Genomic DNA, 22,330 nt, shown 5'->3' on the forward strand with positions numbered 1-22,330 from the left:
GCCTCGGACTCAACCAGCCTCAGTCCTCGGGCCCGATGCTGCGGAGCAAAGGACGGACCGATTTGTATACTCCAAGCGCTTAGTACAGTGCTCGGTACATAGTAAGCGCTCAATGAATACTATTGAATGAATGACAAGGTGGGAGAATGATGGACATTCATTCATTAGTATTTACTAAGCGCTTACTATGTGCAGAGCACTGTACTAAGCGCTTGGAATGGACAACTGGGCAACAGAGACAATCCCTGCCCGATGATGGGCTCACAGTCCAATCGGGGGAGACGGACGGACAAAAACAGGACAACATCATCACGATGAGGCAACTGAAGCCCAGAGAAGTGAAATGACTTGACCAAAGTCACACAGCTGAGACGTGGTGGAGTCAGGATTCGAACCCATGACCTCTGACTCCCCAGCCCGGCCTCTTTGCACTGAGCCACACCCCTTCTCCAAGATTCTCCTTTTCCCTCTGTTCCCTCCACCCCACCCACCTCTTCGCAGCTAAACCCTCTTTTCCCTCCTTTCCCTCTGCTCCTCCCCCTCTCCCTTCCCCTCCCCTCAGCACTGTACTCGTCTGCTCAACTGTATTTATCTTCATTACCCTATTTATTTTAATGAGCTGTACATCACCTTGATTCTATCTATTTGCTATTGTTTTAATGAGATGTTCTTCCCCTCGATTCTATTTATTGCTATTGTTCTTGATTGTCTCCCCCGATTAGACTGTAAGCCCGCCAAAGGGCAGGGCCTGTCTCTGTGGCCGATTTGGCCATTCCAAGCGCTTAGTCCAGTGCTCTGCACATAGTAAGCGCTCAATAAATACTATTGAATGAATGAATGAATGAAAATCTTAATCTTTGTCCGCTTTGATTTGCAAGAATGATTTTATTATTTCATCTGATCATGAAAGAGGACCGTACGGGGTAGAAACGCCCCGCGGAGAGGGGAGGCCAACGTTGGCCATCCTGACAGGACCGCGGGGCCTGATGGGAAGGGGCGAGGACGAGCACCTTCTCCAACCCTCCGCCCCGAGCGCGCGCGGCTACCCTTAGACCCGCCCCCTCTTCCGGCTCAAACGGTCCTTCCGGCCAACGGTCCCTTCGCGGTGATTGGCTGGCTCCTCAGTCCATCTGAGAAAGCCGCGCGCCTATTGGCTAACGACGCGGCCCCTCGCGTCCTCCCCCCCTCCCCCCCTCCCCTCGGCCGTCGGTGTGTCGGGAGCGTGAGGGGAGCCGCCATTGTGGTGTGGAGAAGGCAGGCGGCGGGGCAAGCGAGGCGGGGTTGCCCGAGGGCCGCTTGGACGAGGAGGCGGCCCACGAGGCGCCGTCGCCTCGTCCCTTGAGGCCGTGGACATGGCCGGCGTGTTTCCCTACCGCGGGGCGGGCACCCCGGTGCCCGGGCCCATGGCCCCGCTGCCGGACTACATGTCTGAGGAGAAGCTGCAGGAGAAAGGTGAGGGGGCGAGTCCGGGATTGGTCGGGGGGAAGCGCAGGCCCCTATCTCCCCTCACCGCCACACCGTCGGCCCCGGGCCTTTCTTCCTGCCTATTTATTGAGCCCCCACCGCGGGCCGGCCACTGGGCTGAGCGCGGGAATAATAATGTTGGTATTTGTGAAGCGCTTACTCTGTGCCGAGCACCGTTCTAAGCGCTGGGGGAGATCCGGGGTCATCAGGTGGTCCCACGGGAGGCTCCCAGTCTTCATCCCCATTTAACAGATGAGGTCACTGAGGCCCAGTGAAGTGACTGGCCCCCAGGCCCATCGCTGCCCAGGGACAGAGCTGGGATTCGAACCCATCATCTCTGACTCCCCAGCCCGGACTCTTTCCACCTCACCCCCTCCTCAAAAGAACAATAAAAATAGGGGCATTTGTTAGAAATCGTGGCTCAGTGGAAAGAGCCCCGACTGGGGAGTCAGAGGTCATGGGTTCGAATCCCCTTCTGCCTCTTGGCAGCGGTGGGATTGGGGGCAAGGCGCTTCTCTGGGCCTCAGTGACCTCATCTGGAAAATGGGGATTAACTGGGAGCCTCACGTGGGACAACCTGATGACCCTGGATCCCCCCCAGCGCATAGGTCAGTGCTCTGCACATAGTAAGCGCTTAACAAATACTGCCGTTATTACTATTGTTAAGCGCTTACCATGGGCCAAACACTGTTCTAAGCGCTGGGGAGGACACAAGGTGATCAGGTTGTCCCACATGGGGCTCCCAGTCTTCACCCCCCATTTTACAGATGAGATCACTGAGGGACAGAGAAGTGAAGAGACTTGCCCAAAGTCACACAGCTGACAAGTGGCGGAGTCGGGATTAGAACCCATGACCTCTGACTCCCACTGAGCCACGCTGCTTCCCAAAATAATGTTGGTTTTGGTTAAGCGCTTACTGTATGCCAAGCACTGTTCTAAGCGCCGGGAGAGATCCAGGGTCATCAGGTTGTCCCAGGTGAGGCTCACAGTCTTCATCCCCATTTTACAGATGAGGTCACTGAGGGACCGGGAAGTGAAATGACTTGCCCAAATAAGAGTAATAATAATGTTGGTGTTGGTTAAGTGCTTACTATTTGCCGAGCACCGTTCTCAGCGCTGGGGGAGATCTGGGGTCATCAGGTTCTCCCACGTGAGGCTCAGTCTTCATCCCCATTTTACAGATGAGGTCACTGAGGCACCGAGAAGTGAAGTGACTTGCCCAAATAATAGTAATAATAATGTTGGTGTTTGTTAAGCACTTACTATGTGCTGAGCACCGTTCTCAGCGCTGGGGGAGATCCGGGGTCATCAGGTTGTCCCACGTGAGGCTCAGTCTTCGTCCCCATGGTCACTGAGGGACCGAGAAGTGAAGTGACTTGCCCACAGTCACACAGCTGACAGGTGGCGGAGCCGGGATTAGAACCCACGACCTCTGACTCCTAAACCCGGGCTCTTTCCACTGAGCCACGCTGCTTCTCACAGCAGTGAAAACCTCCAGCAGTTGCCCACCCACCTCCATATCAAACCCAAACTGCCCTCTCCTCACGTCTGCCAAACTCACACTCTTCCCCTCTTCAAAGCCCTACTGGGAGCTCACCTCCTCCAAGAGGCCTTCCCAGACTGACCTCCCCCCCTTTTCCCTCTGCTCCTCCTCCTTCCCCTCCCCTCAGCACTGTGCTCATTTGTATATATTGTATAGAGAAGCAGCGTGGCTCAGTGGAAAGAGCACGGGCTTTGGAGTCAGGGCTCATGAGTTCGAATCCCAGCTCTGCCACTTGTCGGCTGTGTGACTGTGGGCAAGTCACTTAACTTCTCTGGGCCTCAGTTCCCTCATCTGTAAAATGGGGATTAAGACTGTGAGTCCCACGTGGGACAACCTGATTCCCCTATGTCTACCCCAGCGCTTAGAACAGTGCTCGGCACATAGTAAGCGCTTAACAAATACCAACATTATTATTACTATTATATATTATTTATTACCCTATTTATTTTCTTAATGTGTCCATCCCCTTGATTCTATTTATCTTGATGAGGTTGTCTTGTTTTGGATTTGTTCTGTTTTGCTTTGCCATCTGCCTCCCCCGATTAGACCGTGAGCCCGTCAATGGGCAGGGATGGTCTCTATCTGTTGCCCCATTGTCCGTTCCAAGCGCTTAGTCCAGTGCTCTGCACATCATAATAGTAATGGTGGTAGTTGTTAAGCGCTTACTATGAGCAAAGCACTGTTCTAAGCACTGGAGGGATACAAGGCGATCAGGTTGTCCCACATGGAGCTCGGTTTTTAATCCCCATTTTACAGAGGAGGGAACTGAGGCACAGAGAAGTTAAGTGGCTTGCCCAAAGTCACACAGCTGGCAAGCGGCGGAGCGGGGATTTGAACCCGTGACCTCTGACTCCCAAGCCCGGGCTCTTTCAACTGAGCCACGCTGCATAGTAAGCGTTCAATAAATACGATTGAATGAATGGAACGAACACTCTTGGCTTCAAGGCTGCCCATCGCCTGGCCCCCTCCTACCTCCCCTCCCTCCTCTCCTCCTCCATCGCAGCCCTCACACTCCGCTCCCTTGGTGGCTCTCACCTCCTCACTCGTTCATTCAGTAGTATTTATTGAGCGCTTACCATGTGCAAGAGCACGGGACAAAGCACTTGGAATGGGTGGTGAGGCAACGGATAGAGACCACCCCTGCCCCACGTATTACCCCTGTCCTGGAATGCCCTCCCTCCTCACAGCCCCCCAAACTCAACCTCTTCCCCTCTTCAAAGCCCTACTGAGAGCTCACCTCCTCCAGGAGGCCTTCCCAGACTGAGCCCCCCTTTCCCTCTGCTCCTCCTCCCCACAGCGCTGTGCGTATTTGTATATTTTATTTATTACCTTACTTTATTAATGATGTGCATAAATGGATGATTCTATTTATCTTGATGGTACTGACGCCAGACTGCTTGTTTTGTGGTCTGTCTCCCCCGTTTAGACTGTGAGCCCGTTGTTGGGCGGGGGTTGTCTATCTGTTGCCGAATTGTATTTCCAAGCGCTTAGGACAGTGCTCTGCACATTGTAAGCGCTCAATAAATACGACTGAATGAATGGAGAAGCAGCGTGGCCTAGTGGCAAGAGCAGGGGCTTGGGAGTCAGAGGTCAAGGGTTCAAATCCCGGCTCCGCCACTGATCGGCTGTGTGACTTGGGGCAAGTCACTTGCTTCTCTGTGCCTCAGTTCCCTCATCTGTAAAATGGGGATGAAGACTGTAAGCCCCACCTGGGACAACCTGATGACCTCGTATTTACCCCAGTGCTTAGAACAGTGCTCGCATATTAAGTGCTTAACAAATGCCATCATTATCATCATGATTATTACAGTTCGGCAACAGAGTAAGTGCTTAACAAATGCCATCATTATCATCAGGATTATTACAGTTCGGCAACAGATAGAGACAATCCCTCCCCATCAACGGATCCACAGTCTAGAAGGGGGGAGACAGACAACAAAACAAGTAGACAGGCATCAATAGCATGAATGTAAAGAGAATATTAGCTATGTATACATATCGTTAATGAAATATTATAATCAATACATACAGATAGACACAAGTGCTGTGGGGTGGGGATGGTGGTAGAGCAGAGGGAGGGAGTGGGGGAGATGGGGAGGGGAGGAGGAGCAGAGGGAAGGGGGGGTTCAGTCTGGGCAGGCCTCCTGGAGGAGGTGAGCTCTCAGAAGGGCTTTGAAGGGGGGAATTGTCCTAGTTTGGCAGATGTGAGGAGGGAGGACATGAGCCAGGGGTCGGCGGCGGGACAGATGAGAAGCGTGCACCTACTGGGGGGATGAGCACTGTACTGAGCATTTGGAAGAGTCTGTGGTTTAGTGGCAAGAGCACGGGCTTGGGAATCAGCGGTGGGTTCTAATCCCAGCTCCGCCACTTGTCAGCAGTGTGACTTGGGGCAAGTCACTTCGCTTCTCTGTGCCTCAGTTACCTCATCAGTAAAATGGGGATTAAGACTCTGAGCCCCACGTGGGACAACCTGATTGCCTTGTATCTACCCCAGCTCTTAAAACAATGCTTGGCACATAATAGGTCCTTAACAAATGCTATTATTATTATTCATCCAAGTGCTTAGTACAGTGCTCAGCGCACAAAAAAAGCCATCGTTATTATTAATAAATACGATTGAGTGAATGAATGAATGAATTGAGTGTTTACTGTGTGCAAACCACTGTACTAAGTGCTTGGGAGAGTACAGTATAACTCTAACAGTTTTGATACTTGTTAAGCGCTTACTATGTGCCATGCACTGTTTTCAGCACCGGGTTAATAATAATGCTGACAGTATTTTGTTAAGTGTTTACTATGTGCCAAGCACTGTTCTAAGTGCTGGGATAGATTCAAGGTAAACAGGTTGCCCCTTGTGGGGCTCACAGTCTCAATCCCCGTTTTACAGATAAGGTAACTGAGGTACAGAGAGGTTAAGCAGCTTCCCCAAGGTCACACAGCAGACAAGTGGAAGAGCTGGAACAGAACCCATGACCTGGGAGTAAGCCACGCCGCTCCCTGCCCATAGCAAGCTTATAGTCTAGAGGAGGAGACAGACATTAATAAGTAGATAAGTAAATAAATTACAGATGTATACGTATGTGCTATGGGGATGGGAGGGAGGGGCAAGTAAATTCAGAGTTGGTAGACACGTTCCTGGCCCACAGTGAGTTTACAGACTAGGGGATTCCTCCTGAAAGATCTCCAGTAGGTTGGCAGGTGCTTCGGGCCGCGGGAAAGAGATGGACGTGGGTCTCGAGGGTCCCTCAGAGGGGCAACAGTGCCCTGAGCTCGTGTCTCTCCGCAGCTCGGAAGTGGCAGCAGCTGCAGGCAAAACGCTATGCAGAGAAGCGGAAATTTGGGTTCGTGGATGCTCAGAAGGAGGACATGCCCCCGGAGCATGTCAGGAAGATCATCCGTGACCACGGAGACATGACCAACAGGAAGTTCCGGCACGACAAACGAGTCTACCTGGGGTAAGGAGGTGTGGCGGGGATCGGGGGCCCTCGGGGCCTTGAAAGGTTTACCGGGTGAAACCATTCCACGTGCTCCTGGCAGCCACCGTGTTAGCAGCTGTTTAATCATAGTAATTGTGATAGACGTTAAGTGCTTACTGTATGCCTTGTATTTAGCGTTAGGGCAGAGGCAAGGCAATCAGCTCAGACGTAGTCCCTGTTCATTCGTATTTATTGAACACTTAACTCTGTGCAAAGCACTGTCCCCGGTAGTATAGTTGTAGAATTTGTGGTATCTTGGTCCCATTGTACCGACAGGGAAACTGAGGTGAGAGAGGTGAAGTGATTTGCCCGAGGTCACACAGTAGAAAAGTGGCAGAGCCAGGATCAGAATCTGGTTTCCAGATTCCCAGGTCCATATACTTTCATGCCCAGCTCGGTACTCTGGACGGCTTGTTGCCCAGGGGTGCGGGTGCACCAGAAACCCTTGTATTTGGCCAAGCCCCTGTGCTCCTGGGATGACGCTATGTGCCTGTAACTGTGAGTGCTGGGTCCCGGGCTTCAGCGTTCAGTCTAGGGAGGTGTCGATGGAGGCCGACTCATCTCCTGTCTGCAGCTATGAAACGGGTAGCAGTAGAGACCCCCAGGCCATTGCTGTGTGCCGGGAGGAGGCGGTGGGGATGCTTGGGGCAGAACACTTGGCACTGAGTAAATCTGTGCAACCTCTCTCCCTCCGTGCCGGCAGCGCGCTGAAGTACATGCCTCACGCCGTGCTCAAGCTCCTGGAGAACATGCCGATGCCTTGGGAGCAGATCCGGGATGTACCCGTCTTGTACCACATCACCGGGGCCATTTCCTTTGTCAACGAGATCCCTTGGGTTATCGAGCCTGTCTACATCTCCCAGTGGGGGTAAAAGGGGCAAAGGGATGGCGGCGGGCAGGGCGCGGCGGGAGCAGGGTGGGACGTCTCCTTCCCGAGGGGCGGAGCACCGATGCCCTCGGCCTCCCGCCAGATCCATGTGGATCATGATGCGGCGGGAGAAGAGAGATCGAAGGCACTTCAAGCGGATGCGGTTCCCCCCTTTCGATGACGAGGAGCCGCCCCTGGATTACGCCGACAACATCCTGGACGTGGAACCCCTGGAGGCCATTCAGCTGGAGCTGGATCCTGAGGAAGATGCCCCCGTGCTGGATTGGTTCTATGATCACCAGCCCTTGAGAGACAGCAGGAAGTGAGTGTCCGGGGTCCCGAGGGGCGATGGGCCTATTTCCCTCTTCAGTGGCGGAAGGAGTCCTGGCAGGATTGGCACTGCTCACCCGACCCTCTTTGATCCCCGCCAGGTACGTGAACGGATCGACCTACCAACGTTGGCAGTTCACGCTGCCCATGATGTCCACCCTCTATCGCCTGGCCAACCAGCTGCTGACTGACCTGGTGGACGACAACTACTTCTATCTCTTTGACCTGAAGGCTTTCTTCACCTCCAAGGCCCTCAACATGGCCATCCCCGGCGGGCCTAAGTTCGAGCCCCTCGTCCGGGACATCAACCTGCAGTAAGCGAGGGGGTGGAGGGCCACGGGCCTCCGTGATCCCCGAGGGGGACCATCCGGGGAGGGGGGAGAGTGAGTCCACTTCCTGCTAGGGGACCCAGAGGGTCCATAAGACGGAACCTGGGTCCCCCGCCCCATCCCTGATGCTGATCAGCCCACTCAACTCCACCTCCCGCCCCAGGGACGAGGACTGGAACGAATTCAATGACATCAACAAGATCATCATTCGTCAGCCAATCAGGACCGAATACAAGATCGCTTTCCCCTACCTGTACAACAACCTGCCGCACCACGTCCACCTCACCTGGTAAGAGGCAGCGAGGGCCCCGGCCCCGGGAAGAGACGTGGGGCTGGTGGAGCGGGGAAGTGGGGCGTGAAGTGACTCGGTTGCAGGTGGGAGCGCTGAGCCCTCCCCGGGCACTTTCCAGGTACCACACCCCGAACGTGGTCTTCATCAAAACCGAGGACCCCGACCTGCCGGCGTTCTACTTCGATCCGCTCATCAACCCCATCTCACACAGACACTCTGTCAAGGTGAGTGGCGGGGGTCCCATGGGGAGTAAGTCAATCAACCTCAGCTGGACCTTTGAGTCTTCCCGGAGGAACCTCTGAGGGAAGTCAGACCTGAACCAAGCTGTTAGTGCTGCCCAATGCGGCCCCCTTGCTAGCTTCAGTCAGTGTTCCCCCATTGCTGCTGGGTTGGATGACCCCCTGACCCATCTGCCCCTCTCAGTTCCCTGTCACTGTCTCCTCCATGCTTCTGCAAGGTGAACTTGAGGCTCTCGACCTCTGGCTTGTGCTCTTGGGCTTCACGAGTTTCCTTCTCTGGAGTTTCCTTCTCTGGGCAGCCGCTCACAGAGGCCATTGTTATTTAAAGTGGCCCCGGGTGCCTCCTCTGAGTGACTTCAACTCCCCGCTCTTCCCGGGGGTCCTGGCTCCTCACTGCTGTTCCCGCCAGTCTCCCCAGTGTCTTTGGTGCCCAGGGGTGGAGTGGGTAGCTGAGCCCCCCTCCCACCGCGCCCTGGGTGCTTGTGCCCCCCCCAGAGCCAGGAACCATTGCCGGATGATGACGAGGAGTTTGAGCTGCCGGAGTTTGTGGAGCCTTTCCTGAAGGACACGCCCCTGTACACCGATAACACCGCTAACGGCATAGCGCTGCTCTGGGCCCCCCGGCCCTTCAACCTACGCTCCGGCCGCACCCGCCGCGCCCTGGACATCCCCCTGGTCAAGAACTGGTAAAGTGGGGCCGAGCGGGAGGTGGGGGGCGGGAGGGAGTGAGCACAGGGAGAGACTCTGGAAGTCCCTGGGAGGGGGAGCGAGAAAGCTAGTGGAAGCTGTGGTCCCTACTCCGGGCAGATGCGGTGGGCGTCTTGGAGATCTGATCGGAATTTGCGGTCCCAGGTACCGGGAGCATTGCCCTGCGGGGCAGCCCGTCAAGGTCAGGGTCTCCTACCAGAAGCTGCTCAAGTACTACGTGCTGAATGCCCTCAAGCATCGGCCCCCCAAGGCCCAGAAGAAGAGGTGAGAGGCGTGGGGGGTGGGGGTCGGCGCTGGGCTCGGGCCCCTCCCTCTGAGGACCGTGGCGAGGCACCCCCTCTCGGTTCTCTCTCCCGTCCCACAGGTACTTGTTCCGCTCTTTCAAGGCCACCAAGTTCTTCCAGTCAACGAAGCTGGACTGGGTGGAGGTGGGCCTGCAGGTGTGCCGGCAGGGCTACAACATGCTCAACCTGCTCATCCACCGCAAAAACCTCAACTACCTGCACTTGGACTATAACTTCAACCTCAAGCCCGTCAAGACCCTCACCACCAAGGTGCCAGGGGGCGAGGGCGAGCCCAGGGGGATGCGGGGAACCCCCCTCCTCCAGAAGCCCGTAACCCCGATCCCTCGCTCGCTCGCTTCCCCTGCAGGAGAGAAAGAAGTCTCGTTTCGGGAATGCCTTCCACCTGTGCAGGGAGGTGCTGCGCCTGACCAAGCTGGTGGTGGACAGCCACGTCCAGTATCGGCTGGGTAACGTGGATGCCTTCCAGGTGAGGCCCCCCCCCCCCCCCCCCCCGCCGAGACTCTGCAGTGCAAGGGGACGGGGGGCCGAGCAGCGGGGCCGGGTGCTCATGGAGGGAGGGGCTACCCATCTGTCGGTCTTCCATTCCAGCTGGCGGACGGGCTGCAGTACATCTTCGCTCACGTGGGACAGTTGACGGGCATGTACCGCTACAAGTACAAGCTGATGAGGCAGATCCGCATGTGCAAGGACCTGAAGCATCTGATCTACTATCGCTTCAACACGGTTAGGCCCTGCCCCCCACCGCCTTCCTCCTCCCCCTCCCTGCCCTTTTACCCCCCTTCTCCTCCCCCCTTTCGATGCGTCCCGGAGGCAGGAGGTCCAAACTGGTCAGTCACCTGAGGGTTCTCTCGGTTTTGCAGGGCCCGGTGGGGAAGGGCCCGGGATGTGGTTTCTGGGCCCCCGGCTGGCGGGTCTGGCTGTTCTTCATGCGGGGCATCACCCCACTGCTGGAGCGCTGGCTGGGAAACCTGTTGGCCCGCCAGTTTGAAGGTGAGTGCCCTCACCTGCCCATCTTCCTCTCCCTGGGAGGGAGGGGGCAGGGGATTCGGCCTCTCCCTGAAGAGGCATGGGGGGCGGTGGGGGGTGGGTGTGTGCGTCTCAGTGGGGGAGTGTCGAGGGTAGATTTGGGGCTCCTCTTCCAGCAGGCAGTATGGGAATGGTTGGGGGCCGGCCTCGGCTCCCCCGGCATCTCAGAAGGACTCCCCTCCCCACTTTCATGCCCTTCGCAGGTCGCCACTCGAAGGGGGTGGCGAAAACGGTGACGAAGCAGCGCGTGGAGTCGCACTTCGACTTGGAGTTGCGAGCGGCGGTGATGCACGACATCCTGGACATGATGCCCGAGGGAATCAAGCAGAACAAGGCGCGGACCATCCTGCAGCACCTCAGTGAGGCCTGGCGCTGCTGGAAGGCCAACATCCCCTGGAAGGTGAGAGCTGCTCCCGGCAGGCCCGGTGAGGTCTTGGGTGCCTCCCACGCCCTACCCTCCCACGAGCGCCCACGGTCCTCCCCCTACCCTCGCTGGGACCATCGCCGAAGCTGCCCTGGCCTTCCTTCCTCCCCCCTCATCTCCTCACACCCTCCTACCTGCTTCCTGCAGGTACCCGGGTTGCCAACCCCAATCGAGAACATGATCCTGCGCTACGTGAAGGCCAAGGCCGACTGGTGGACCAACACGGCCCACTACAACCGGGAGAGGATCCGCCGCGGAGCCACCGTGGACAAGACCGTCTGCAAGAAGAACCTGGGCCGCCTCACCCGCTTATACCTCAAGGCCGAGCAGGAGCGGCAGCACAACTACCTGAAGGTAGGGGCTGGTAGTCGGGGGCGGGCGGGTGTGTGCGGGCGTCAGTCATGTACTGTGGAGACCAGGGTGAGGGCGGGGGGAGAAGCGGCAAGGACGGAGTCATCGGGTGGAAGGAAGACAGCAGGGTTGGGGTTAGGCGGGCTGCACCTGGGGCTAACGGGATCCATTTTTAGGACGGGCCCTACATCACGGCCGAGGAGGCCGTGGCCGTGTACACCACCACCGTGCACTGGCTAGAGAGCCGCCGCTTCTCGCCCATCCCCTTCCCCCCGCTCTCCTACAAGCACGATACCAAGCTGCTCATTCTGGCCCTGGAGCGGCTCAAGGAGGCCTACAGGTGAGGGGCCCGTGGAGGACGCTGGGGCCGACCGGGTCCAGGGGAGGGGTTCCCAGCTCAGGCTTCTATTCCCCCTTGGGCCGTTGGGCCTGTCCGGTGAGGAATTGGGTGCCGGGGTGTTGTTTCAGTGTCAAGTCCCGCCTGAACCAGTCCCAGAGGGAGGAACTGGGCCTCATCGAGCAGGCCTACGACAACCCCCACGAAGCCTTGTCCCGAATCAAGCGACACCTGCTCACCCAGAGAGCCTTCAAGGAGGTGAGGGGGCAGAGCGGGGAGGGGCAGGGTGTCAGCCTGCCCGCTGCCTGGCCCGGCCCGGCTTGGACAGAGAGACGGGGTCCCCGGCGTGGTTGTGAGCCGGCCCCTCTCCTCCCTCCCGCTCCCCTCAGGTGGGTATTGAATTCATGGACCTGTACAGCCACCTGGTACCGGTGTACGACGTGGAGCCGCTGGAGAAGATCACGGACGCGTATCTGGACCAGTACCTGTGGTACGAGGCCGACAAGCGCCGGCTCTTCCCGCCCTGGATCAAACCCGCTGACACGGAGCCTCCCCCGCTGCTGGTCTACAAATGGTGCCAAGGTGAGGTGGGTCTGGGCCAGGCGGCCGGACCCTGGCGGTGGGAGCCGGGGGCCGCTGTGGTCGGACTCCTCTGTTCTCCTCCCGGACAGCTGCGGGATGTGTGAGGCCTTTACGGGATGTCAGACCTGGGGCAGATATGGGAGAATCAGGTCAGACAAAGGTCAGGACTAGGCTTGTGCTTATGTGTGACAATCACACATCACACAGTAAGTGTCTACTTACTGTGCGCAGAGCACTGTACTGATGCTTGGAAGAGTACAATATAACACACATTCTGTGCCTGCAACAAGCTTACAGTCCAGGGGGGAGTTTGTGTGGCTGTGTCTGTGCGCGCCTGGGTAGGACCCACTGTCTCGCCCACACGTGAAAGCATGCAACCCACAAGCTCGCCTCACTGGCTTTTTAGCGGCGGTGCCTGGCCACGGGAGAAAGTGTCAGGCATCTAGGCTGAGGCCACTTAGCACGGTGCCAGTGAAAGGCAGACTTCCTCTAGGCTGTAAGCTTGTGGTCCGGGAAGGAGCGTCCCATCTCTTGCCTGTTGTACTCTCCTAAGCGCTTAAACTCAGTAAGCGCTCAGTAAGTACCATGGATGGATTCCTACAAGCTAGGAGAGGGCCCTACTCAGCATAGGGCATCGAGGGAGTCACGGGGCTGATGTCGACGGCTCACCCTCCCGCCCACGGTCCTCCTCTCCTTCCTCCTTCTCCTCCGCCCCCCTCCTCAGGAATCAACAACCTGCAAGACGTCTGGGAGACCAACGAGGGCGAGTGCAACGTGATGCTGGAGTCGCGCTTCGAGAAGATGTACGAGAAGATCGACCTGACCCTGCTCAATCGGCTGCTGCGTCTCATCGTGGACCACAACATCGCCGACTACATGACGGCCAAGAACAACGTCGTCATCAACTACAAGGTGGGGGCCGGGGGGGAAGTGGGAGGTGGGGCGGTTGGCCAAGGGGTGGGGTGGGGGTTGCGCCGAGGAACGTCAGGCTGAGAGCCCACCCCGCCGCCTCTGCAGGACATGAACCACACCAACTCGTACGGGATCATCCGGGGCCTGCAGTTCGCCTCGTTCATCGTCCAGTACTACGGGCTGGTGATGGACCTGCTGGTGCTGGGGCTGCACCGGGCCAGCGAGATGGCCGGGCCCCCCCAGATGCCCAACGACTTCCTCAGCTTCCAGGACATCGCCACCGAGGCCGCCCACCCCATCCGCCTCTTCTGCCGATACATCGACCGCATCCACATCTTCTTCAGGTGGGGGCCGGCTCCGCCCCTCACAGTAGGACTCGGGGCGGGACCATTCCCCTATCTCGATCCCAGTCCCCCGCGGGGAAACCCAGACCCCGGAGACCGTGAGCTCGTTGTGGGTGGGGAACGTGTCTGTCAACCCAGTAAGCGCTCAGTAAATGCCATTGGAGGTGGCGATGATGGTGAGGGTCGCCGGCCCCCCGGCGGGCCCCGGTCTGAGCTGAGTCTCTTCGGGAACAGGTTCACAGCGGACGAGGCCCGTGACCTGATCCAGCGCTACCTGACTGAGCACCCGGACCCCAACAACGAGAACATCGTGGGCTACAATAACAAGAAATGCTGGCCCCGTGATGCCCGCATGCGCCTCATGAAGCACGACGTCAACCTGTGAGGACGCGAGGAAGGCGCTGGGAGGCCGGGGGGGAAGCGGCGGTCCGACCCCGAGGAGGGAGGGGGCCGGGGGGGCCGGGCGGAGCCCCCTCCCTCCTCTGCCTCGCCGTGACCCCCGTGAGCGTCCCCTTCCTCCTCTGCCGTGCAGGGGCCGGGCCGTGTTCTGGGACATCAAGAACCGGCTGCCGCGGTCGGTGACGACGGTGCAGTGGGAGAACAGCTTCGTGTCGGTGTACAGCAAGGACAACCCCAACCTGCTGTTCAACATGTGCGGCTTCGAGTGCCGCATCCTGCCCAAGTGCCGCACCAGCTACGAGGAGTTCACGCACAAGGACGGCGTCTGGAACCTGCAGAACGAGGTGCCTCTGCCACTGTTGCCGGGGCAGCGCGGGGGAGGAGGGGACAGAGAGAGTGGGCATGTTTGAGTGTGCGTGCTCATTCAGAGGGGCCAGGGCCGTCATCCCGAGTCCCCTGACCCTTCCGTGTTCAGGTGACCAAGGAGAGGACGGCCCAGTGCTTCCTGCGGGTAGATGACGAGTCGATGCAGCGCTTCCACAACCGGGTGCGCCAGATCCTCATGGCTTCTGGCTCCACCACCTTCACCAAGGTACCTGGGGAAGTCGGGGGTGGGGGTGGGAGCTCCCGCCCCACCCGAAACGGCACCACCAGCTCTCTCTCGCCATCCCGCCTTCCCTTTCCCCACCTTCACTCTGGTCCCCTCCCCCTAGATTGTGAACAAGTGGAATACGGCCCTCATCGGACTGATGACGTACTTCCGGGAGGCAGTGGTGAACACACAGGAGCTGCTGGACCTGCTGGTCAAGTGCGAGAACAAGATCCAGACCCGGATCAAGATCGGACTCAACTCCAAAATGCCCAGCCGTTTCCCGCCGGTCGTCTTCTACACGCCCAAGGAGCTGGGCGGGCTGGGCATGCTCTCGATGGGCCACGTGCTCATCCCCCAGTCCGACCTCAGGTAGGGCCCGGCCAGGGGAGGACCGCCCGGGGGAGCCCGTTCCGGGCCCCGGGGCAACCCCTCTGACCTCAGCTGCACGCTCCCCTCAGGTGGTCGAAGCAGACCGACGTGGGCATCACCCACTTCCGCTCGGGAATGAGCCACGAGGAGGACCAGCTCATCCCCAATCTGTACCGTTACATCCAGCCCTGGGAGAGCGAATTCATCGATTCCCAGCGCGTCTGGGCCGAGTATGCCCTCAAGAGGCAGGAGGCCATTGCCCAGAACAGGTGAGGGCCTGCTGTCGTCGGGCGGGGGGAGAAAGGGAGATCGGCGAAGAGCGGGCAGCCTGGGCCCTGGACAAGCCCAGGAACTCCGGAGGGGTTGGGGACTGGTCACGGTCTCCCTGGAGCCAGCGAGAAGAGGGGTGAGGATGGCAGGCCGGCGTGGCCTAGGCTGCAACCGTCCTGCTCCCCCAACGGGCTTCTCGCTGCCGTGGCCACTCCGTGCCGTGACGCGTGTGCCTCCCACTCCCATCCAGGCGGCTGACCCTGGAGGACCTGGAGGACTCTTGGGACCGGGGCATCCCCCGGATCAACACCTTGTTCCAGAAAGACCGGCACACGCTGGCCTACGACAAGGGCTGGCGGGTCCGCACTGACTTCAAGCAGTACCAGGTGTGTGGGGAGGCCCAGGGGAAGGGCTGTGACATCCCCACGCCTTCGCTTGCCCAACCCCCTTCCCTCACGGTGGGCTCTCCTTCTCTCCCCTCCCCCTTCCCTCAGGTCCTGAAACAGAACCCATTCTGGTGGACCCACCAGCGACACGACGGCAAGCTCTGGAACCTGAATAACTACCGCACGGACATGATCCAGGCCCTGGGGGGCGTGGAGGGCATCCTGGAGCACACTCTCTTCAAGGGCACATACTTCCCCACCTGGGAGGGGCTTTTCTGGTGAGGATCCCCTCTTCCTTAACACCCGCCACCGACCCTCTGGCAGCGCAGACCTCCACGGTTTCCCCAGGCGCAGCCCCCCGGGCGGGGAGGGGAGTGTCAGGAGATGCCAACTGAGCCCTGCCTCTTCTCTCTTCTCTCCCCCACCTCCCCACCCCGCCCCCAGGGAGAAAGCCAGCGGCTTTGAGGAGTCGATGAAGTGGAAGAAACTGACCAACGCCCAGAGGTCGGGGTTGAACCAGATCCCCAACCGTAGGTTCACCCTCTGGTGGTCCCCGACTATCAACAGAGCCAACGTGAGTCAGCGATTAGGGGTGGACGGTTTCTCCCCTGGCAGCTGCCCCCCCGGGCCCTCGCCCCCACGGCCACCCCGTCCTCAGACTTCCCCCTCCCCTCTGTAGGTGTACGTAGGATTCCAGGTGCAGCTGGACCTGACCGGCATCTTCATGCACGGCAAGATCCCCACCCTGAAGATCTCCCTCATCCAGATCTTCCGGGCCCATTTATGGCAGAAGATCCACGAGAGCATCGTCATGGACCTGTGTCAGGTGAGGCGAGGGACAGGCGGGGGCCGGGGAGGAGAGCGGCCGACCCTGCCTCGGGTCCCGACCTCGTCTCCCTCCCCTTCGGCCGCCAGGTGTTTGACCAGGAGCTGGACGCTCTGGAGATAGAGACGGTGCAGAAGGAGACGATCCATCCCCGCAAGTCCTACAAGATGAACTCTTCCTGTGCCGACATCCTGCTCTTCGCCTCTTACAAGTGGAACGTCTCCCGGCCTTCCCTGCTGGCCGACTCCAAGTGAGCCCGCTCCCCGGGTCGGGTGAGGGCACGGGCAGCAGGATGTCTGCCTCAGGGCCGCCCTGGCGCTCCGGCGGCTTCCTGGCAGTGTTATTTGGAGACGGCGCTTCCCCTCCTGGCTTCCCGCCCCCTCCTCCTCCTGCTCCTCTTCCTCTCTGGAGTTTGGGCTACCTCTCCCCTCTCCCGACTCCTCCGGCCACTGGGGTCTCAGTGATCTGGGAAGGGGAGGGGCAGGGCGGGTTTCTGCATCTTTTTTTCTTTTTCTTTCTTTTTTTTTAATGGCATTGGGTAAATGCTTTCTGCGTTCCAGGCGCTGTACTGAGTGCTGGAGCAGGGTAATCTGGTTGGACACAGTACATGTCCCACAAAGTCCCTATTTATAGATGAGGTAACTGAGGGCCAGAAGCGAAGTAGCTTGTCCAGGGTCACACGGCGGACAAGTGGCGGAGCTGGGCTTAGAACCCGAGTCCTCTGGCTTCTAAGTCCCGTGCTGTTTCCAGTAGGCCACGCTGTTTCCTAGAGACACCTGGCCCTTGCCCTTCCCTCCTTACCCGCCCCGCCCGCCTCCCCCAGGGACGTCATGGACAGCACGACCACCCAGAAGTACTGGATCGACATCCAGTTGCGCTGGGGGGACTATGACTCCCACGACATCGAGCGCTACGCCCGGGCCAAGTTCTTGGACTACACCACCGACAACATGAGTATTTACCCCTCCCCGACGGGCGTGCTCATCGCCATCGACCTGGCCTACAACCTGCACAGGTGAGTCTCCCCTCTCCCTCCCCGACACACACACCCCGGGGGCCCGGCTCCTGGCCCGCAGCCAGAGATCTCGGCCTGACCCGGCCGCCCCCTTCCCGCAGTGCTTACGGCAACTGGTTCCCCGGAAGCAAGCCCCTGATCCAGCAGGCCATGGCCAAGATCATGAAGGCCAATCCGGCGCTGTACGTGCTGAGGGAGCGGATCCGCAAGGGGCTGCAGCTCTACTCCTCCGAGCCCACCGAGCCCTACCTGTCCTCCCAGAACTACGGGGAGCTCTTCTCCAACCAGATCATCTGGTTCGTGGACGACACCAACGTCTACAGGGTCACCATCCACAAGGTGGGCCCCAGTCCCCGGGACCTTGGGGGGAAACGCTCCGTGAGGATGGAACTCAGCGCGGGGTGCTGTTGGGGGAGAATCGGGGAGGGGGTTCGCTCTGACTGGGGAACCCCCTCCTCTTTCAGACCTTCGAGGGGAACCTGACCACTAAGCCCATCAACGGAGCCATCTTCATCTTCAACCCCCGCACCGGGCAGCTCTTCCTCAAGATCATCCATACGTCCGTGTGGGCCGGGCAGAAGCGTCTGGGGCAGGTGGGTGGTCTGCCCGAGCGGCGGGGGGCGGGTCTCCTGGAGACCCAAGGAATCTACCTAGTGGGAGCAGCCCCGGGGCAGAGAGCTCCCGGGTCCGCCAGAGAAGTAGTCGGGGGTAGTTGTGGCGATCGCCCCACAGCACCGGACTGTGGGTTTGGATGCTTCCCTGACCAAGTAGATTCCCCGGGCAGAGGACGGAGACCAGTTTGGGGGTCTCATAGTTTGGGGTCCTGGCAGGACTCCCGCGCCCTCTGTTCCAGTCCCCCATGACCGCAGGGGTTAGAGGGACAGTGATCGGAACAGTGATTCAGCTCCCCGCTGCAGGTGCAGTCGTGGTATTTAAACGCCTGCTGAGTACAGCGCGCTGGACTGAGTGCTCCCTGGGCTGACGGGGACTTTATCCAAGTGGTTTCGGGTCCCCAAATTGTCCAGGCTCTGTCTCAACAGGAGGCCCCAGCTGGGGAGGCCCGATGGGAAGAAGGGGTGACTTCCCCAAGGTGCTGAGATGCCGGGGGAAGAATGCATATTTCTCTGCTCACACTTTCCCCTGAGATGCCCAGTGTCATCTATCTCCCGACTCCCTGACCCTCCACCCTCTCCCCCCACCCTCAGCTGGCCAAGTGGAAGACCGCGGAGGAAGTGGCCGCCCTGATCCGCTCCCTGCCCGTGGAGGAGCAGCCCAAGCAGATCATCGTCACCAGGAAGGGCATGCTCGATCCGCTCGAGGTGAGAGCCCACGACCAAGGGTTGGAGGAATGGTGCCGAGCTGGAAGCGTTCGGGGGCCGGTCAATGAGGAGGAGGGGCCGGATCCCCAAGTCCCGGTCTGACCCCGCCTCCGTCCGTCCGGCTCAGGTGCACTTGCTGGACTTCCCCAACATCGTGATCAAAGGCTCGGAGCTGCAGCTGCCCTTCCAGGCCTGCCTCAAGGTGGAGAAGTTCGGAGACCTCATCCTCAAGGCCACCGAACCCCAGATGGTCCTTTTCAATCTCTATGACGACTGGCTCAAGACCATTTCTTCCTACACGGTGCGGAGCTGTGTGCACGTGTGCTTGATGGGGAGTTGAGGGGGTCGGGCGGTGCCGGGCTAGGGAAATGGGCCCGGGGCCTCTGCGATCCGGTCGTAGGGGACCCCGGCTGCTCTGGGTCCTGACTCGGAACGAGGGGTTGGCGCCGGGGTTCCGGTCCTAGCTAGGGCAAGGATGGGGGAAGGAAGATAAGGGCGTAGGTCTTCCCCGGGAGGGAGAAGGGGACCCCAGGACTGACGCTGCCCTCTCTCGCCCTTCCCCTCTCCCCGCCAGGCCTTCTCCCGCCTGATTCTGATCTTACGGGCCCTGCACGTGAACAACGACCGGGCCAAGGTGATCCTGAAGCCGGACAAAACCACCATCACAGAGCCGCACCACATCTGGCCCACGCTGACCGACGAAGAGTGGATCAAAGTGGAGGTGCAGCTCAAGGACCTGATCCTGGCCGACTATGGCAAGAAGAACAAGTGAGCGGCAGTCTGAGGCCAGGGGGTGGGGCGGGGTAGAGGGAGTGGGCTTCGCGGAGTGAGACCACCCCATCCCACCTCACCCCTCCTCCCCCAGGTGGGGGTTGGGTAGGCACGGGGTCCCCCCCTAAGGCCGGGGCTAAGGAGCGTGCCGTCCCCGCAGCGTGAACGTGGCGTCGCTGACGCAGTCGGAAATCCGCGACATCATCCTGGGCATGGAGATCTCGGCCCCGTCGCAGCAGCGGCAGCAGATCGCCGAGATCGAGAAGCAGACCAAGGAGCAGTCCCAGCTGACGGCCACCCAGACCCGCACCGTCAACAAGCACGGCGACGAGATCATCACCTCCACCACCAGTAACTACGAGACCCAGACCTTCTCCTCCAAGACCGAGTGGAGGGTCAGGTACCGGCTCGGGAGCCGGGAGTTGGCGGGGAGGTGGGTGGGAAAACGCTCCAGGCAGCCTCGGGCCGGGCTCACCGCCCACCCCCTCGGCTCCCCAGGGCCATCTCCGCCGCCAACCTCCACCTGAGAACCAACCACATCTACGTCTCGTCGGATGACATCAAGGAGACTGGCTACACCTACATCTTGCCCAAGAACGTGCTCAAGAAGTTTATCTGCATCTCTGACCTGAGGGCCCAGGTGAGGGGGCATTGAGGGGGTGGGGTAAGGAGTCCACGGGTCGGGTGACGGAGCTCCCGAGGGCCCTGGGATTCCTGTGGCCTTGTACTTGCCCCCGTGCTTAGCACGGTGCTTGGCTTGGCGTGTCGTGAGCGCTCAACGGCACAGTGGTCGTTGTGGGACGGGATGGTCTCCGGGTCACCGGAGGGGAGGGAAAGGGACCGGGGTCGAGGTGTCCGACTCCGCCCTTGGCGTCTCCAGATCGCAGGGTACCTCTACGGGGTGAGCCCGCCCGACAACCCGCAGGTGAAGGAGATCCGCTGCATCGTCATGGTGCCTCAGTGGGGCACCCACCAGACGGTCCATCTGCCCGGCCAGCTGCCCCAACACGAGTACCTGAAGGTGAGGCCGGCCCCAGGGCGGGGGGTGGGGCAAGGCGGGGGGCCGGGGGACCCACCCCGAGTCTGACCTCCTTCCCTCTCATCTGGTAGGAAATGGAGCCGCTGGGCTGGATCCACACCCAGCCCAACGAGTCCCCCCAGCTGTCCCCCCAGGACGTCACCACCCACGCCAAGGTCATGGCCGACAACCCGTCCTGGGACGGAGAGAAGACCATCATCATCACCTGCAGGTGGGGAGAACAGTGGGGCCGGGGGAGGGAGGGGGCAGGGCCCCCAGGGCTCGCCCACATCACACCCACCCACCACCCCCACTCTTCCTGACGGGACTCTCTCCCCGCCAGCTTCACCCCCGGCTCCTGCACGCTAACCGCCTACAAGCTGACTCCCAGCGGCTACGAGTGGGGCCGGCAGAACACGGACAAGGGCAACAACCCCAAGGGCTACCTGCCCTCCCACTATGAGCGCGTGCAGATGCTCCTGTCCGACCGCTTCCTCGGCTTCTTCATGGTTCCTGCCCAGGCCTCCTGGAACTACAACTTTATGGGTGAGGGGGCCGGGGGTGGGCAGACCGCAGGGGAGGCCCACAGAGGGAAAGGGGGAGTAAGCTCCGCGAGGGAGGCGATCGGGTCCGTTCTCCCCCACCCAAATGCCATCGATCTAAGTGAGGAGCCCTCGTCGACTTCTGGGGAAGCTGCCGGTCTGGCAGTGTTGGGTGCTGCTCTCCGATCGCTCCGGGGCCTACCCTGCCGTTCAGTACACTCGGTCCCCTGACGGGTCGCGTTCCCGTCAGGTCCTGCTTCAGGGTGGGGTTTCAGTAGATACGGGGGAAGAACATGGGGTGTGCGTCCCCCCCCCAGCGTGACACAAGCTGCCGCTTGTCTCCACGCTGACCCGGGCCCTCCGTCCCTCTAGGCGTGCGCCACGACCCTAACATGAAGTACGAGCTGCAGCTGGCCAACCCCAAGGAGTTTTACCACGAGGTGCACCGGCCCTCCCACTTCCTCAACTTCGCCCTGCTGCAGGAGGGGGAGGTGTACTCGGCCGACCGCGAGGACCTGTACGCCTAGCGGCGGCACGCCCCGACACCCCGCCCAGCCGCCCGCCCCCGTCCCCCTCCCCCCGGACTCTGCCGCTGGTGATATTCAGCAGCGTCGGCCCATCGCGTCCCCGTTCTCCGTGTCTGTGTCCCTCTGTCTCGTTGCCCCGGGCCCGTTGTCTGGAGAACAGCTTGACAATAAATTTTGTATAAATGGGACCCTGTGGGTGGCTTGGCTTCTAGGGAGGGGGGAGGACGTCACCCCGGGCCTGATTTAAGGGCAACTCCTCCTCGGGGTGAACTCTGGGACGGGCCTGCCCGCCACTCGTCGATCAAATCATCTTTATCGAGTCCTTACTGTACCCGCCTACGCCGCACTCGGGGCCCGGGTCCGGGCCCACGGAAGCCCAGTACGCAGCCGGGGGGCGAGGCAGCGGAGGGTGAGGTGCGGATCTGCCTCGGGCCAACGGTGGGGTCCCCCAGCCGGCTACTGGTGGCCACTCCTCCTCTGAGCCTATAAAGAGAAAGCTGTGAGTTCTAATCCCAGCCCTGCCACTTGTCTCCTGGGTGACCTGGGCAAGTCACTTCACTTCTGGACCTCGGTCCCCTCGTCTGTAAAACAAATTGAGATCGTGCATCCCAGCTGGGACGGGGACCGTGTCCAACCTCATTCGCTTGTATCCACCCCGGGGCTTCGTATAACGTCTGGCACGTAGTGGGCGTTTAACATAGCGTGGTGGTTATGACTGGAGGGAACCGGCCGATTCCCCCAGCGGAAGATGGGCTACCGGGTCTTC

General features: G+C 59.9%; 1 protein-coding gene across 1 annotated transcript; it reads left to right on the top strand.

Annotated features, from left to right (window-relative positions):
* The first annotated feature begins 1,206 nt into the window (after positions 1 to 1,206).
* Positions 1,207 to 21,752, top strand: PRPF8 (pre-mRNA processing factor 8). The gene is made up of 42 exons (XM_029081828.2): positions 1,207 to 1,452; positions 6,294 to 6,462; positions 7,187 to 7,351; positions 7,455 to 7,673; positions 7,783 to 7,995; positions 8,174 to 8,299; positions 8,421 to 8,526; positions 9,037 to 9,227; positions 9,394 to 9,513; positions 9,614 to 9,803; positions 9,901 to 10,020; positions 10,143 to 10,277; positions 10,415 to 10,544; positions 10,784 to 10,980; positions 11,152 to 11,358; positions 11,532 to 11,695; positions 11,824 to 11,950; positions 12,082 to 12,274; positions 12,999 to 13,186; positions 13,292 to 13,530; positions 13,765 to 13,911; positions 14,063 to 14,273; positions 14,405 to 14,521; positions 14,643 to 14,890; positions 14,980 to 15,159; positions 15,411 to 15,546; positions 15,655 to 15,824; positions 15,991 to 16,120; positions 16,226 to 16,372; positions 16,462 to 16,622; positions 17,196 to 17,387; positions 17,489 to 17,726; positions 17,852 to 17,980; positions 18,593 to 18,706; positions 18,834 to 19,007; positions 19,281 to 19,474; positions 19,638 to 19,877; positions 19,976 to 20,117; positions 20,358 to 20,498; positions 20,588 to 20,727; positions 20,839 to 21,041; positions 21,410 to 21,752. The coding sequence occupies exons 1-42, from the start codon at positions 1,353 to 1,355 to the stop codon at positions 21,562 to 21,564; spliced, it is 7,008 nt and encodes a 2,335-aa protein (XP_028937661.1). The 5' UTR covers positions 1,207 to 1,352; the 3' UTR covers positions 21,565 to 21,752.
* Positions 21,753 to 22,330: the final 578 nt, after the last annotated feature.

Source organism: Ornithorhynchus anatinus, chromosome 17, assembly GCF_004115215.2.
Source record: "Ornithorhynchus anatinus isolate Pmale09 chromosome 17, mOrnAna1.pri.v4, whole genome shotgun sequence".
NCBI classification, from domain to species: domain Eukaryota; kingdom Metazoa; phylum Chordata; class Mammalia; order Monotremata; family Ornithorhynchidae; genus Ornithorhynchus; species Ornithorhynchus anatinus.